An 18,794-nucleotide genomic window follows, 5' to 3' on the forward strand; every position below is an offset into this window, starting at 1 on the left:
GATTATGAAATAAAATGATCACACAAAAAGAGCAAAACATAAATCTATGCATTAAGATCCTTATGCTGGACAAAGAGAGCAAGATGCAAGAGACCTATTAAAGGTGTTATTACCCTAAGAACGTACACATCAGTTAGAACATTTACAAGTACACTTGGATCATCCATTGGTTACATTTTGCTTCCAAATATTCTAAGCAGCCCAAAATAGTGAGGATTCACACACATGTGGTCCCATTTTCGACTCGTCGTGGTCTTTTGCTGTGCATGCAGAGCAGCGAGGAGGAAACACTATATATATTCTTGGTGACTAGAAGAGTCAGCCTGAGATTTTATACTCACCCATGGTTTGAAAGTTGAGAGCAACAAACTGGCAGCCAGCATTCCAGAACATCTGAGGCAAGTAGTTAGAGGAGTCCATCCTGGTGCCTTTGGGGTAGATACGGCTCATCTGCCTCTTGTTGTATCTAAATGATTTACTATAGGAAAAAGACTGTATTTTGCAAGAAACGGGTGCTTGTAGTATTATTTTACCCGATTAATTACCGCCATGTGATACACATATCCATAACTATAAAAGAATCAAATAACTATTAAAGCAGAGACTCCAATCATGTAGCCATTTATTTCCATTAGGTTTAGCTGCAGCAAATGCAACACTTTATACACACAATTGAATTGAATATAAGCGTGGGTTTGATTCAAATGCAGACATTCTAAGCCTGATTCTCATATAGTTTTACTGGAACAATATAGGAGAGCAAAAAATAACAACAGGGCAAATTAAGGCTTCCTTAAGCCAAAGGAACAATTGTCATCCCTAACCGTAGGGTTATAATGGTACACAAAGGACGGTTGGACGGGGAAAAACAGGGTACTTAGATCAGCAGTATAACTACCACAAGTGGGTGGTGGAGATTGGGAAGTCTGAGATGGACGCTAGATCGGGAGATGTTCTGGCCCTCTGCTCAGGCACCCTTGCCCCTACCTATGGTGAAAAGGAAGGGGATTATATCTGGGGTGACCTGAGTGTGAACAAGCCTTAGTGTGGGGCTTTGTATGAGAGGGAAAGAGTCTTTGAATGGTGTTCTTTTTGTGGGGTGATGGGATATCCCCCACTTGTGATGGTGACACCAATAGCCTGTTGGAAAGGGAAAAATAAAATGGCAATCGCCTGGTGTGTTCTAAGTTGCTAAGAGAGGGAAAACATATCTCAATGTGATGACTCAAGCACCTTATAACTGATCATGAATGGTGTAAGGGCATTGGGGATTTTCAAATAAGTGCTTTATTAACCCGAATGGCTCAAAATCCTTTTCATGTGGGCGGTTGTCTAAATAAAACAATGTTAAACAAAGAAAAAGTTTAAAACAATATCAATTCTTCCACACTTGAGGTGCTTGGAACCCATTTTGTGCTGGGTTGTGGTTCTTAATGTCTTGGTATCCCCTCTTTGTCTTGGGGATATCGAAAAGTGTTGCGGAGGGGCCACAACAGGTCAGGTCGACCGGTTTCAATGATTAAAAGTGGTTGAGAACCATCTTCTTCAGGACATTGGATTTCTTCATATGTTGACCAAATAGTTTGCTGTACTCTCAGGTAGGACAGCATACACAGCGTAAGCAGGCTACACAGAATCCTGTATTGGGAAATATAATGGAACATTGCAAGGAGGGCATGAATAACCTCTAGTTGCAATGTTACATAGTGGAATATACCAGAGCATTCACAATCATGTCACAATTGCTATTTTGCTATATCAAAACGTGCATGTGCTCTTTGTTGAATTAGAGCATAGCCAGAGTGGTGGCTTGAACCATAAGCCTGTAGAACATTTAGCCCAGGAAACCAGGGTGAAGGAAGTGCGGGGGGAAGGTGGGGTCGTGAGGCGAGGCCGTGTGGAATGGCACTGGCAGTGAAGGTAGGCTCCTCAGGGTGCATGGTGCTGTGTTAATCACTAGGAATATGAGGGATCTGGAGAGGGTGGGCCGGAGATGAGGCCATCCTACCTTGGTGTAGGCGGGGGAGCGTGATCGCCACATAGTAGTAAAAAAAGTGATCTCTGTAGAATCGGAATCACAGGTATGCATGCTGTGGCGCTACTTCTGTGTAAACATGAAAAAAACGCTAGTTGTATAGGGCCGCTGAACAAGTGCATAACAGGATTGTTGGACTATCCTGGTGCAAAAAGGACTCTTACCGGGTCTGCAGGCTGCGCTTGCAGGTGCTGTGATCAGGGGCGTCGGATACGGAATGCGGAAGGAGCGGAATGAAATGAAGGAAGACTCCTTCCGCGTGTGACGCGTTGATGGGGCGTGGCTTGGCAACTGCTGGGTTCAATAGGGAGCGAGGGCTGGTGGATGTGTAAGCCCTGGGTTGGTCCAATGTCTGTGGATTGGACAGGGGTGTGTAATGGCCGAGTGACGGCTGGGGGCGGGGCCTATGTAGTGAGAGGGGTCCACAGCTCAGCGATCGCTGGTGGGTATTGTGGTCAGAAAAAGACCAGCGCACATATATGCTTGCAGACGGAAGGCTTAATGGCGCGAAAAAGCTGACCTCCGTGGACATGATGGTCCGTGACTTTGAGAGGGGAAGGGCTAGTGGGTGGGGGGGAGTTTGTTGAGAGGGAGGGAGGAGGGGGAGGGAAAGAGGAAAGGAGGGGAAAGGAGGGTAAAGGGTGAGAGAGTGCACCCTCACACATGTGTGGACTAGCGTGCACACCAAAGCTGATTTCTAGTGCCAAATGCAGAGAGCCGAGCAATCAAGACGAGTTCTTGTCTGCACAAAGAAAGGGATGTGGTCTGCATCCATCAGTTAATGTTGTAGGCTTAAGTAAGGTGTCAATGCTACAACAGATCAAGAGAGTCACAGGTTACAGGCATATCATTGTGTGTCCAAGGGTGGGCGTTGCCTAAGCCCATGAGTTGGTGCTATTGAAAAAGTCACGCAACCTGTGTGAACAAGAAACACACCATGTATGAAAAAAACATGAGAAAAGCATGAAAATGAAAAACAGCATATGTGGGAAAACCACACAGTAAATGCGGTACATTGTTGATTCAATTCACATCTGATGGAAGTAAAGCATCCCAAAGCTAAATGCGGTGTGTGCAGCAAATAGATGCGTAGCTTAGTGCTGTAGCACTGCGAGCTCCTGCCACTGCATCGCTTCGTTAAGGCCTCGATTGCATGTGTTCAGGCGGAAAATCCACTTCTGTTCTTGTGTGAACAACATGGCATGGTAATTCCCTCCTCGCTTGGGCCGTTTCATCTTTTCGGGAATTGTCCATTTGAATGCCTCAGCTGTGTGGCCTTCTGCCAAAAAATGAGGGACCATTGGCACTGTTATTTTCTTTGTTCTAATGCATGATCTATGTTCAATAATTCGTTTTTTAACTTCACGGGCTGTCATTCCAATGTACCGTAAATTGCATGGGCAAGTAATCATATACACTACTCCTTTTGTGTTTCAATTTGTGAAAGTTCTTTGGGCCCATGGAGTTGTCCAGCCAATGTCAATAGTAGTGCTGCGGGCAGTCTGTATACACATGGAACATTGTCCGCATGAGTTATGGCCCATAGGATGGGCTTGGTTCAATAAGGTATTCTGCGTAACTCGTGCTGTATCGGCTTCTGGGCGTACTGTATTGACAAGAGTGTCTCTCAGCTTTCGTCTCCTTTTGAGTGCAAAACACGGTGGTGCTATATTTGATGTGCCTGTGTTCAAAATTGACCATATAGATTTGATTCCTTTCTTTATTTTGTTGAGTGAGGGCGAGTAACTGAATACAGCTGTGATTATTTTGTCCTCTGTTGGTTTTTGATGTTGCTCAAGTGTACATGAGCGAGGTATATGTCTGGCCCTTTTGTAGGTGTCATGTATGATCTTCTTCGGATACCCGCGTTGGGCTAGTCGCTTTTTGAGGATTTTGGCCTGATTGGTATACTCATCAGTTCTACTACAGAGGCGTCTGTAGCTTAAAAATTGCCCAAAAGGGAGATTGCCCTTCAAGGATTGTGGATGGTAGCTAGAATATGTCAATAGTGCATTTTTATCAGTGTCTTTTCGGTAGACTTTTCAGATGAGCCCTCCTTCTGAGGCTGCAACTGCTAAATCTAAGAAATGGGTTTGTTTCCTGTCCTTTTCCATAGTAAACTGGAGATGCATTTTTTGTCTATTGATCCAGTCGTGGAATGCCATAACGTCTTCTTCGGTGCCTCTGAAGATGACAAAGATGTCGTCGATATAACGACACCAAGTAAGCAGTTTGTCCTGAATCGGATTAGTTGCTGGATAGATGTGCCGGACTTCAAAAGAGTTGACATATAGGTTTGCCAGGCTGGGTGCGATAGTCGCACCAATGGCAGTGCCAGAATCTTGTTGGAAAAATTGATCATTGAACATGAAGTAGTTCCTTGTTAATGCTATCTCGGCCAGGGCTAAAATGAAACTTGATGGTACCCCAAGGAGGTCCATGCCTGAGTCCAATAGAGCTTTTAGCATTTCAAGGGTTTCTTGTTGTGGAATTCTGGTATAGAGTGATTCTCTATTAATAGTGACTAGCCAGTCTTGTTTGGGGTCAAAAGGCAGAGACTCAAGGAGAATAAGCATGGCTGTTGAATCTTTTACATACAATCTCATTTTAGGAATCTCGTCCTTGATGAAAAAGTCTACGTATTGGCTGAGGGGTTCTAAGATTGATTGTATATCTGAAACAATTTGGCGGCCAGGTGTGGGGAGAATGCCTTTATGTATTTTCGGTAAGGCATATTGAGCTGGAGTCCTCGGATGTTTAGGTATCAAGAAAGACGCTTCTCTTGAGCTCACATAACCTTCTGCTTCTCCTTCTTCGATGAGAGGTGCTATTGTAGCCTGTAGGGCAGCTGTTGCATCGTTGCGGAGAAGATGGTAGCTGGTGTTGTCATTTACTAAGGCTTCTACCATCTTGGTGTAATCAGCAGTGTTCTGAATGACAATCGCGCCTCCCTTGTCTGCCGGTTTTATGGTTATGGTTTCATTTTTTCGCCAAGGCGGATAATGCTTCAAGTTGATTTTTTGAGCAGTTGTTATGTACAAATGGGATATTTGCTTCTATTTCTGACAATTTTTTCATAAAGGGTTGTTCAAATGTGATAGATTCAGCCATATAGGCACTCGAGTGTACGCAGAATTGTGATGGCCAGAACATCTCCCGATCTAGCGTCCATCTCAGACTTCCCAATCTCCACCACCCACTTGTGGTAGTTATACTGCTAATCTAAGTACCCTGTTTTTCCCCGTCCAACCGTCCTTTGTGTACCACAATATAGGAGAGGCCAGTGCGCATCACAGATTTGCACCTGCTATCTTGTACCTGATTCACAAAATGTAGAACTAGTGCAAAATAGACCATTTGTAGAGCATCTTTGAGATGCCCATGTACGACTGTGAATCCCAAGATATGCTGAAGGCTATCTCAAAGATGCGCACAGGCATATCCTCATTTACTCATTTAGTGCAAATCTTAAAGCCTAAAGCTTAGGATCGAAATTATTTGTCTGCATTTCATAGACATTGAAGCTACTTTTAGTGGGTCTTTTAACTTATACCATTTTAATATAACCTCACAAATTGAAGCACATTTCATCACTGGTGTTCTATATTATTTCTGTTTAATACATTACTTGTCTACACAGTTGTTCCTGTAGCCGTTTATGATTTTTTTTATATCAGAAGTACAATATGATTTTCCATGAAACCTTTTATAAATGCATACAATAATCGACTAACAATATCAATTTTTAACCACATATACACATACATTCACTTCACCTGTTGCTTTGCACTTCACCTGGTGCTCACTCATGAGCAGCCCAGCGCCTACCCCGTTTGCTCTCCCTTCTGCACTTGCACGTTCTGAACACTCACAGGGTAGGTTTGCCTTCCCCTCCCCACTGTATTTGATATTTATTTTGTATGTATTGTAATTGTTTCTCATCCCTTGTCTCCTCCCTGTTGTCCCTTGGGCGCTTTGAAACAGTATTTTCTTCCTGTATAAGCGCCGAACAAGCGAACAATAAATAAATAAATAAATGCCTTATGAATTTATGTAAAAGTAAATAAACAAGCGCATGAAAACAGTATCAGTTAATTAAAGCAAGAATTGGTCTTTAGTTTCTTTAACTAATCTATCTAGTTTGTGTTAAAACAATACCCATATTCGGTAAATGGCAGGTTTAAATATAGCTTGTTTGCTTTTAAACAGATGAACCACAATCTGTCATTGTCTGAGTAGTGTATTGCAAACATATGAAAATATTCATCTTGTAATCCCGATAAAGTCGTGCAGACTAACATAAAACAGTACAATGTGGGGCTTTCAATATAAATTACAGCTCATTGTTGTTGTTTTTTTGTTAGTTGTTTTGTTGTTGTTATTTTTAATGCATAGAAGTGTGATCAGCCGGCCTGGCAGACAGATACTGTTGGCTAATTGCTCACTGGGCTCCCTGGCATCACAATGTTATGATGTGTTTCACAGTCCACTTGCAAAGACAGCAACTTCCGAGACACCACAGATTATGTTTGACGAAGATCCAGTTTGCCAATGACTAGTGCTGACTTGCTGATAACCTCGGGTGTATGTAGCATTTACACAGACATGCTCGAGAATAATCATATGGGGGCTAGCAGAGAAATGGCAACTCATTGTGATGCAGCCATGATTCACAATCGGCTCTTGCAGTGGATGGAATCACATGTATTCATTTGTGATTTCAAATTTGACTGTGGCTTTCCTGGCAGTTACATGGTAGTGATGATGTGCAGAGTGGGAACTCCACAGAACGGTTGTTATGCCCATTGTTGGAATATTTCCGGAGGTTACAAAATATTTTGATTAAAGGTAAGGTGGTGGAATGGGTTGAGAGCTTCCCTTATTTGGGGGTTCTTTTCTATTAGACACTAAATTGGTTACCACATCAGACTTTGAGCAGCCCACATTTGTCTGTGAGTGGTGTTGTGAGCTGCCAGCCGATGGGCCCTCCATGGGGTTGACAGAGGTGGATGCTTCTGACTCCCGAATGTACTGGTGGGCCAGGAGCCTTGTGCGCTGCATTTGCTTTCGGCAAATGCAGACAGGGCCTCAGTCATATCCCTGACCCTCTGGGCTACTACAGTATGGGCAGCAGTTGCCACAGACAGATGGCGGCACTGCCGGTCCAAAGCCCTGGAAATCCTATGGGATGAGCCCTGGACAGAATCGCTGAATGCCTGCAGATGAGCTGCATTTCTGCAATTTGTTTAATCCGCACCTGCCATTGTTCCATGTTGTGCAGACCCCAACAGATGAAACCGAGTGAAAGCTGTGATACACACTCAGGGCTATGTATGGGGCTGGAGCTGAAGAAGGGAGACCTCTACCCCTATCACCTTCATCTACTGGTCCAAGTTCATCATCATTGCTCAGTGTGTGTGTGTCACACTGCTGATGGCATTGGATCAATGACTCAGGTGAGGAAGGCGAGTCAGTAGGTGGTGTGCGTGTCACATGGGTGACATTGGTGGTATGTGGCTCATCAGCTGTCTCCACAGGAGCTGACTGTGCCATGGCCGCTGCAGTTACTGGGGGTGCAGCTCCTACAGTTGTGCGGCTGCACTGCCATCTGCTGTTGTGCCAACAGTGGCTTGTGCTACCCTGGTGGAGGGGTCAGTTGACACACTTGTGGCAATTGTTGCAGTGTGCCTGCTTCCTGCAGCAGGCATGTTGCTGCTGTGTTACAGGTGTTTTGTTCCTGGTCATCTTCCTGCTCTTAGCTGCGGAAACCCTGGGATGGAGGTAGAGGTAATTGAGGCGGTGGATGAGCGACTGTGAACTTGTTGGGTAGACAATGATATGCTGTCCATTGGCAGGCATACTTCCACGTGGAATAGCAAGGCACTCATGTACTATCATGGATGATCATCCTGACACATGGTTTTACGGTTGTTGAATGTACTGCAGGACGTATACATTATTTCTACTGCATATAGCCTCTGCGGCACACACACCTTACAGGATGTAAGCGCTATACCTCGAGTGACATGGTGTTAGGTGATGAGTATCGTCTGGGCAGTGGGGCGGTCAGGGAACATTGGCCAGCGTAGGTTGTTGGGCAAAGAAATGTGCTCCAGCAAAGTGGAAGCAGAGCCAGGAGAGGTTCCTCACCTGATATGCATGGCCTCATTGGCAGATGGCTTGTAGAAATGTAATTTGCATATGTTAGCATAGTAATTGGCATCAATGTTTCATATGTGGGTTGATTGGCTTTTGGGTGTGTCAGTGCTGGATGTGGGCCGAGGGTGTTCAGTTTGACACTTGGCCATAGCCTGCCCTCATGGATGTGACTCATCATTGCATGGGGTCACATGCATATTTACACAAATGTGGCTATCTATTTGCACAATGTCCCATCTTCCCTTGCACATGCATGTTCTTGTAGTGTCATAGTCCACATTCACTTTTGGTAGGGCATTACCCAGTATATTGTAGCATCTATGCTGGGATACACATGAATGGGATAGGGATTTTGGCAGTACATTGTCATGAGAGACTTGACATTCATACTCAACAGCCTTGCGTTGGCTCCTTGCTCTGACTCCGACCCCTCCAACAACTTCAATGCCTTCTATGTGGAGGGTGCTTCTGGGGCTTTACACTGCTGCCTTCTGTGGCAGCAGTCTCCCATCAGTATTTAGACAGGAGGCTGCCGACTTTGGTCTTGAGGTAATTCCACCTTTTACGGCACACCTCCCTGCCATGCAGGACTGTGTCCACTGCCACCACCTTCTCCTGTATAGTGGTCTGGATGGCATTCTTCCTCTGGACTGATATCTTCCTCTGTCTTCCCCCAAGTAGCTCTTCAGTATGGGCCACTACCTAGTGAATTGTTTCTTGCGCAACCACATTTCTGGCACTTTGGCTTCTGCTTTCTCCTGGGATATTTTGTCCTACACTTCTAGGTTTGGATACCTACAGGAAATGAGAGATTAAGGACAGATTGGATTTTTAAAGATGACTTCCCCTAGACTTTCCATTTGCCGCATGACATGCCAGGTTCTAATTCACACAGCGGAATACTGTTTGGTAATTCTGCCGGGGTATTTCTGTCGATTTGCCCAGCAGTAACGTTAATTCCATTGATACAGGATGAAATTACCATCCAGAGTTGCTTTTTGGCGTTAATTCAGCTGGACGGAATTAACATTACCGCCGTTGGTCTGTGCACGCTCCCGTCACCTTGTGATGTGGGGGTGATTAAGCCGAACTCCACAGTGGAAGCGGTAATTTCCCTCTGGTGGAATTACAGCTGTATTCACCACTGTGAGAAACCTGAAGGTACTCTCACATCTACTCCCCAGGCATCTTCTGTTCATCCTTGGTAGGTTTGCAGATGGGAGACTGCTGGTGAAATACCAAGCTTAGTGATTGCTGCACATGGATTGTGTTTATATGTTTTAATATAACTTAATCACGGCTATCTCGAGAGACACACTAGCTGACTGGGTGTACTAGGGGCAGGGTGCAGGTTTCAGTAAGTTCAATAAAAAATGTTATGATTTAAAAATGTTGGCCATAATAAATATTAACATGATGTCTCCCATCCGCACACTAATCGAGGGTGATCCTGCTTAGCTTCAGGGGCAGTGTCGGCAGATTATTAGTCGCATTCATGGTGCTAGGATGAAGCACTGATTGTATATGGCTTTACAGCTTGGATGGGCTCAAACCTGCTGCCCTGTGAAGCAAAGCAGGATCAGCCTTGGTTGGTTTGCAGAGCAGAGACATGACACGTGCACGGGTGTTGTCACAAGGGGCATATACTTCTAATAATGTCAGCTGTAGGGGCAGACTTATGATTTACTGCCGCAAGAGTACTTGAATTTAGGACGATGAACAAATAAGATTGCACAAGATTGCGGTCCAAGGTGTGAGTTTTGCATGTGAGAAAACCTAAAGTAAGCCACATAGAATTTCTTTTTCAGATCGATCGAAATATGCTAAAAAATACATGCCCTATCCATTGGGCCAATACAAATTATGAGCGAACGTCGCATTTAAGAATTGTTTTAATTTTAAATTCTGTAATTAAAAAAAATCTATTTGAACACATGATCATTGTCAGTAATCTAATTTGCCTTTAAAGAAGAGATTGTTTCATAAACCTCTTCCACTGTAATTTCAGCATTTCTGCAATATTTGATCTCTATGTCCTTTATTATAGTATATAGAATCATCATACACATCATAAAGTAAAAATAAATGATTTAACCACTGTTTAGAAGGAATATGATTTTCTTTTTTTTTATTCTACTACAGGCAGAGCCACTAGCAACAATATTCCAAAAGGAGACAGAGTCCAGAGTTGTCACAGATTTTGCCATTTCTTCACATGTTTCCTCAACAAATCTGTTATTCCTTGTTTAATGAAAAGCTTTTAGTTCTTTCCCTTTGTGCATGATTTTAAACATCAAGTAATGCTTTTTTAGGTAAATAAGAGATCTCTATTTGGTCTTTTCTAGTTGGTATTCAGACAGGATCTCTGATGGCAAGTTAGTTTTAGTTACAATTTATAATTAAGGAGAGAGTAAAGAGTGTACAGCGGGAAACTGTGCTGGTACTAGCTGTTCCATAGGAGAGAGAAGCTCTCAGAGTTCTGCACCCTACTCCAGTGGTTGGTGTTCGCTGTAGTATGTAAGGAGCAATGTAGGCTCCCTTTCCATGAGGCGTGAGCAACGAGAGTGTTACCGGAGATGTCAGATGCTCAAATGATCCCAACAAAAGAAGAGGTTAAGGCAGCAGCGTGTCCAAAGGAAGCGCTAGGAAATATCAGTGAGTTGGCCTACCCTTGGTAACCCCGGGGCACTCTGCAATAGACCACTGGCTCAAAGCAGCCCTTATGAATACTGAACTATTGGACTAAAGCAATTTTGGTGTAACTTTCATGCTGGTAGAGACCGAGTGAAACAATATTGTAACCACCGTTGTCAAAGTAAAGAGGGGGCAATATTGGAACAAAGTGAATGTAACCACCGTTGCCAAAGTAAAGAGGGGGCAATATTGGAACAAAGTGAATGTAATCGACAAGAAGGGAGATTACCAAAAGGGGAATATAACAAACAGCTTTGTCTAAGCCAAAGAAAGGCAATTATCAATAAAAGGGGATGCAGCTTTCCTAAAGAGGGATACTTGAAAAAGAAACATTACCTGCAGCAAATTGGCCGGGTAGGAGGAACCCAGAGGTGGCAGGAGAAAAACCTTCCTTGTCAAAATCATCAAGGGGGAGAGGTATGTAACCTGCATTGCATGTGGAAAACAGATCAGTTGGAAAGACAATGTCAATGTGTATTGTACTGTTGTGGAAGAAGTAGTGAACTGTATTGTTGTTGTTGAATGTCAAAAACGTTTTCAAGAAGTCATTTTTTTTAAATAGCTTTCCAAAAGGAGGATCTAAGGGTAGAAAGTTTGAAGCAAACCACACCACAGTGTACTTATAGTAGATGGAAAGTTTTTTTTCCTGGTAGGCGAGTATTCCAGGAAAGGGACTATTAGTGGTTAGTACTGGCAGGTTAGTGGATCAGGAATAAGATAATTGAAGTACTGCAATGTGGTAGAAGGTTGTGGTGGAAAAAAAGTGGAAGTCCAATAATTTGTTATGATGAACTGTGGTAAAACCATCCTGACAAAAGGTTATTGGTTATGAAGAAGAAATGGGAAAGTGGTTGTTCTTCAAATAACACAAATTATATTGAATATTGATTGGAAGTGTGAAGACAAAGCATTTCTGGTTTATCAAGCAACAGCTTCTAGAAACTTTGACAACTATTTTGAAAACTAATAAATCCTGTTTAGCAATAAGACTATCCAAGTGCCAAGTGAAAAACATACAGACTGAAAATAACTTTGTGTTGTATTTGGAGCAGACCGTGGCTATTGAACTATTTTTTCTTGATTTGACCTTTAGGTTGACATATCCTGAACTAATCCTGGGGTAGGGTATCCGACCTTGCTTACAAGGTTCGGATCCCCTTGTAAGGTTAGAAGTATACATGTTTACAAAGCCTATGCTTGCATATTACTGTTATTTTATTGAGATTAAACAGCCATATGATACCTGTATGATTTTGTTGCATGTATAAGTGTGAGGGACAGATACCTTTTGATATTAGAGTGTTTTCCTTTAATCTTAGTTTGACAGGTAGGGAAAACCTTGTTAGGTTAAGGAAAGCAAGGCATTTATCTCACCCTTATTATTTAATAAAAATGGCCTTTTATGAGAAAACTCTATCTACATGTCTGTCTCGCATTTCTGACCCCTCACAATTCTCTCAATCACTGTCATGAATCGGCGATATCGACCCTTCTGGTCTGCCTTGTCCCTCAGTCAGTAGCCACTACTCTGTTCACCTTCAACATGGCCGACACCATGTCTTCAGTGCGGTCTAGTCGTCTGTATGGATCTGAAGCTCCCTTGAAAACAGACACGCCCCGCGCCTCCGTGCGTCTCAACGCTTTGCTTGCCTGCGCCTCACCCGGCAAGTTGTGTTCTAGTACCAAGCCCCCTTTCCTTCAAGAATCCTGGTAACCATCATCCATCCTTCCTGGTACCCCCTTCCTATTCCTTCTGCGTGCTCTATTTGGAACCTAGTTGTCCTGTCTCCTTATCCTGGTTCCGTCCTGGACCCTTCCTGGAACATTTGAATGTAACCCGAGCCCCGGCACCGCCGCGACCGGTAGTCACTGACCTGCGAGCTCACCAAAGCCCAGCAGACTGGATTCAGAAGACTCTAGAGCTTACCTTTATAAGGCACGCTCGTCCAGGAAAAAGAAACCCGCAAACTCAAAGAAGAAATCCACAAGAAGCAAACAGGTGAGTCACGAATCCGAGGACTCGGATTCTGACAATCACTGGCTTGCTGAGGTTTCCAAGGGCGACACCTCTGCTTCCCTTTACCTCTGCTGCATCTATGTATCAGTGCCATTTGGCAGGTCTATCAGGGTCTGAGTTAATGAAACTCCTGCTCTTTCTTGGTGCAGCCACCAGTGTACTTTTACATCTGCAGCGCTGCACCATTCGCCATGTGTCAGATTGCATTTGATTCTGCTGCAATTTGCAAGATTTCACATGGTTTTATGGCTTAGGTTCCTGGGATATGAAAATTATTTAATGAACAATTGATTGTGCATGTTCTGGACAATCTACTATAACTGGTTTTGGAATAGCGAGTGAGTTGGAACATGACACTATGATGTCCATGTTTCTTTCCACATATGAGAAGTGTGCACACGTAAGAGATTTATTTTTCAGTCATTAATATCAGCCTTTACTTGGTGTCCAGTGGTGACTTTGCAAATAATGAACAGACACATTTCAATGTGTATACCTTAGGTCTATTAATTTACCCTTCATTGATATGGGTGCTTCTTAGGACCATGCTCCTTACCGTTTAAGTGTCAAATCTGTTAGCGAGGGGTTGTATAGGACTGGAGTATTTGTTCAGTTTAGGACCATTTTCTTTTCATTTCTTGCTAATTTTCTAAAAATGTATACTTCAGTCTTTCATTGGTGCAGTAAATGTATAAGTATCATGAAAGCCGGTCCTACCTCCAATTCTTTCATCTTTACTCCACCACCCATATATGGTGTGATGAAACACTTGTGTATAGGCGCGTTATAAATGCCATATCATATCATATCATATCATGGGCACTCAAAATTCATAAATCCAGAGTTTACTTCAGGACACTTGGGTTTTTCCATTTTTCATGATTTTCATGTCTTAAATACAGGGGTCTCCACTTTGTATGCCCTAAAATATACTTTTAGTTTTGTACACTACTGAGGAAAATAAGTGTTACTTATCAATAGCAAATAGGAAAAGAAATACAGAGGCAACATGCACAATATATACAATCAGCTTTACAGAGATACCATTGGGGCCCATCTTGCCTGCTGTTGTTGGAGATGGTGCAGATGAGACAGTGTCCTTTGATTAGCAACTAGGTGGTGTGATACACCATCGGGGATGTGCTTTTAAAACGTGCTGACCATTCACTAATGTCACTTAAGCACATGCATCATGGCCGCTTGGCTCAGACAATGCACTTCTGGTTTCCAAAGAGTGCGCCCTTGCCTCCATACAGTGATGCTCTGGCTGATGCTCCAGCCAAGTGCTGAGTCTGACAGTGAAGCAAGTCTATTTTGGTTGATTCGATGAATGCAGACCGTAACGTTGACCAAAGGATTCCACCGCATCCACATCATTCAGGCTTCCAACGATGGCAAAACCACTGCAGCCCAGTTACCCAAAGATGAACTATCTTCTCCGACCACGGAGCCGCATAAGACTAGAGCTCTGCTTCAGAGTGCAGGTTTCACTCTTCACAATGTCCCTGCTCTTCATGTTGGGTAGAGAACTCTTCCTGGTCAGGCCTCTTGGCAGGGCTGGTGCTACCACTAGGCAAGGTTAGGCGCTTGCCGATTAAGTGTTGGATTAGCAAATGCTGCCGAAGGCAATAACCACGCATACATGTTTTTGTATGCATATATTTATTATTCACTCTCTCAAATCATCTGGCGGGCGGCACTCTCAGCACTGTCTGCAGCGGCAGGCAGTGCAGCAGGCACCGTGAGGTTCAGGTCGGGACTGCACGTGCCCTTGTGACTGAGGCCTGCACACGTCCGTGACCTGCCCTGCACAGTAGCTGCAGCCTTCCACTGTCGGTGGCAGCCCCGTCTGCTGAGAGAGACTCAGACACATTCACAGCACAGGCAGGTGAGGGGTGCCCTATTGTTGTAATGGTTCATCCTGTCGGTCACAGGGGTGGCAATAGAGAGTAGATGTATGGAAGTGGAAGGGAGAGTGCGTGTGTACATGTATGTGTATGACTCCTGTGGCTGTGGGCCATAAATTAGCCTTATAAGTAGTTCATTTCAAATTGAAATATTTCCTTTTTAGATGTTCAGGCCTCGATCTTGGAGAGGTGCTGTGCCCAATGTACCACCTGGGTCCTTTGCCCATCTGTGTAATGCCAATCGCACAAACTTCAGCATGTGTCAGGAGTTGGTCATGCAGTCAGGACTGTCTAGCATCCCCTATGCTTCATACATTACTGTTGACTTCATATAACTATTGGTTTACCAAAAACCTTTATACGTAAAATACATACAATTCTTACAAACATATGAACATACAATTCCCTAAATTCATTCATACCATATTACAATTTTTTTAATAACTTTCATGAGAAAATTCATGATTTATTTATTTCTAGAACGCCTACAGCCCGCAGGCATCGGGCCGCTTACACAAACATAGGGGAACAAACATAAACACAATACAAGAAAGGGCAGTACTAAAATACCCTTGCAGAGAGTGGGTGCATCCTAGGCGACCAGATCACTTAACTAAAGAGGTGTGTTTTCAATGCTTTGTATTTAATGTGATTATCACACTAATATAAAGTTCCTTAGTTTAAAATACAAATGTTAATTTCCATCCGGAATCACTAATAAGTGAGAGAGAGAGAGAGAGAGAGAGAGAGAGAGAGAGAGAGAGGACATGTTGGTATGTACCTGTAGCCAAAGGCACTCAATCTACCAGCCCAACATTGGCTTATAGATGCGGTTAATTCCCTCAGCCTGCGAACTATAAATGCATCTAAATCAAATTGTCTCTTCCAACCTGTGTCCCTAAGCAAACAATGCACTGATATCATGAACTTGTCATCTAACACTATTCTGGTTCTGGTTCACCCAATAACTTGCAACATACTTGTATAAAGCTTGACCAGGTGTCTGGGGTTGCTGTTGGTACTCTTGTTCAGAGGAGAAGTGTCTAGTATTTCGGCGTTGGACTGCCCAAGTGTGTGTTACCAGACCGATATGCAAATTGATATTTCTCTTCTGTGAAAGGTACAGTGAGCCAAAACGTGATTGTAAATCTTCCCGAGTGGGTACCTTCCCAAAGAACAGGTTATTTGGCTGTGTTCATTCTTGGTAGAGGTGCTCCCAGACCTCTTTTTGTATGTTTTGGAACCTGGGGCTTCATCCTAAATTACCCAGGGTTATCCAGACGTGGACCATTTGCTCGCTGTACTTAGAGAGGCAGAGCTTCACCTCACTGATGAGGCCCGACTAGGCTGAAACACATGTCTGGGGTTGCTGTTGGTACTCTTGATGAGAGGAGAATAGCCTAGCATTTCATTGCTGGACTGCCCAAATGGGTGGCACCAGACTGATATGCAAATGGATATTTTTCCTTTGTGAAATCAATGGTGAGCTAAAAAGTGGTTATAGACCCTTCCAAGTGAATACCTTCCGAAAGAACAAGTTATTTTTCTGCGTTCGGTCTCGGGGCTCCCAGACCTCTTTTTGTATGTTTGGGAACGTTGGGTTTCACCCTAAGTTACCGACGGTTAAACAGACGAGAAACCCTTGCTCATTGTACTCAGAGAGGCATAGATTCATCTCACTGATGAGGCCCACCTAGGCTGAACCATGTGTCTGGGGTTGCTGTTGATACTCTTGTTCAGAGGAGAATTGCCTAGCATTTCAGTGCTGGACTGCCCAGACTGATATGCAAATGGTTATTTCTCCTCTGTGAAAGATACATTGAGCTAAAACGTCGTTGTAGACCCTACTGACTGGGTCCCTTCCCAAAGAACAGGTTACTTGGCCATGTTTGTTCTCTGTTGACGGGCTCCCAGACCTCTTTATGTATGTTCAGGAACTTGGGGTTTAACCCTATGTTAGCCAGGGTATCCAGACGTGGACTCCTTGCTCACTGTACTAGCTTCACCTCGCTGATGAGGCCCGACTAGACCAAACAATTAAGGTCTGGGGTTGATATTGGTATCTTATTCAGAAGAGAATTGTCTAGCATGTCAGTGCTGGACTGCCCAAGTGGGTAGGACCAGGCTGATATGCAAATGGATATCTTTCCTCTGTGAAAGGTACAGTGAGCTCAAACGTGGTTGTAGACCCTCCCGAGTGGGTACCTTCCCAAATAATAGGTTATTTGTCTGTGTTCGTTCTCGGTAACAGGGCTCCCAGACCTTTTTTTGTATGTTTAGGAACTTGGGGTTTCACCCTAAATTACCCAGGCTTATCCAGACGTGGACCCCTTGCTCAATGTACTTAGAGAGGCACAGCCTCACCTGACTGATGAGGCCTGACTATGCCGAAACACTTGTCTGTGGATGCTGTTCGTACTCTTGTTCAGAAGAGAATTGCTTAGTATTTCAGTGCTGGACTGCCCAAGTGGGTGGGGTCAGACTGATAAGCAAATGGATATTTCTCCTCTGTGAAAGGTACAGTGAGCTAAAACATGGTTGTAGACCCTAGCGAGTGGGTGCCTCCCAAAGAACAGGTCATTTGGCTGTGTTTGTTCTCGGAAGAGGGGCTCCCAGGTCTCTTTTTGTATGCTTTGATAAACTGGGCGGATGCCAGCTAAGCACTATGTTGTTCTCCGTTTAATAATATGTCCCATAATGACTCGTGATTAATGATCCGCATAGCTATATAAAATCAGCTTAAAACTGTGTTACGGATATCAATGGTGCCTTTACAAGATAAGCATAAATATTTCCAATGTTCCATTGTACTTGGAATCTAACATATACTGCAGACCCGTTCTTTGCTGGGAATACCCCTTCTTGGGCCCCATACGTCTAACGTGCACACTCGGTTAAATCTGAAGTGCATAAAGACCTTCCAATCGATTGGACTAACCGAGCACTTCAAATAACTAGGAAGTGTAACATAACGGCCGTGATTTTCCCAAATTCTTTACGGGAGCTATATTGCAACAGCTTGTCCCACTGTTTTACCCAGTCAAACCCTCAAACTCTCTTTTTGACTCTCAAGGGATTGAATGTTATCTGTTCCTTATTACCTATGATTTCAGTTAAAGCACTCGTACACTCATTATAAAATGAGTTCAACATATCAGAACTCTTGTAAAGTAACACTTTTCCTAGCTCTATTCATAGTAAGGCTTTAGGAGGAGTTCATATTTTGGGTACATTCCTACATTTCCTTTGGAGTGAAGTGAATGAATGCCTAGTCTACCCTTATGGCTACCATTGGAGCACAGTTTCTTATATTTAAGGTGCTTTTCCAGATAATGCTTTCCAGATGGTCAAGATCTTTTTCTTTGCGCAAGTCCTTTATTTCTAATCCGTATAGAAGCGTCAGAAGATTTTTGTTGTTTGTAATAATTAATTAGGGGTTTTAAAGTGTGCCCACAGTACTTAGCCTTGATTTTCTGGAGTTGTACCACCAAGGCTGGCAGTTTCCCTAAAAGCCTTATTTTGGTATCTGTAACCTTAATGCTGTTCATTTTCATATATCTTAAGTACACAATAGAGTTACATGCTTGAATTTCATTACCATATATATATCAACTTGCTCCAATCTTTCTCATAGTTTTTGTAAAAGATGTTCTTCACCGCTGTCTTGCTGGTATTAATCGTTAAGTTGTTAATGGTAAAATAGCCACAATTTTTGGGAGAACTTGCTGTAAGCCGATGCTGGCCCAACAGAACCTACGCAAATGCCAAGTAACTGAGCTGAAAGTGCACGATATTTGGTGGAAAAGAACTTATAGATTCTAGCTCCTTGCCTATATCAGTCATATAAAGATTAAACAGTCAAGGAGCTAATACGCAGCCTTGTCAAAAGCCAACTCTGGTAATGATTTCCTGTGTTCCATCTAATCTGGACTGAGTTGTTAAAATATAAGAGCATGCATATTTTTAGTAGTCCCCCTGAGAT

At 43.4% G+C, this 18,794-nt stretch overlaps 1 protein-coding gene across 1 annotated transcript in view; it reads right to left on the reverse strand.

Annotated features, from left to right (window-relative positions):
• PLCB2 (phospholipase C beta 2) overlaps window positions 1–18,794 on the reverse strand; it is a 1,211,696-nt gene that overhangs the window by 344,699 nt on the left and 848,203 nt on the right. The window contains exon 17 of the mRNA XM_069637528.1: window positions 342–466. Within this exon, the coding sequence (XP_069493629.1) occupies window positions 342–466 (125 nt within the window). The remainder of the gene's footprint in view (window positions 1–341; window positions 467–18,794) is intronic.

The sequence above is a fragment of the Ambystoma mexicanum genome, chromosome 14 (assembly GCF_040938575.1).
Source record: "Ambystoma mexicanum isolate Mex_15411 chromosome 14, UKY_AmexF1_1, whole genome shotgun sequence".
Classification (NCBI taxonomy): domain Eukaryota; kingdom Metazoa; phylum Chordata; class Amphibia; order Caudata; family Ambystomatidae; genus Ambystoma; species Ambystoma mexicanum.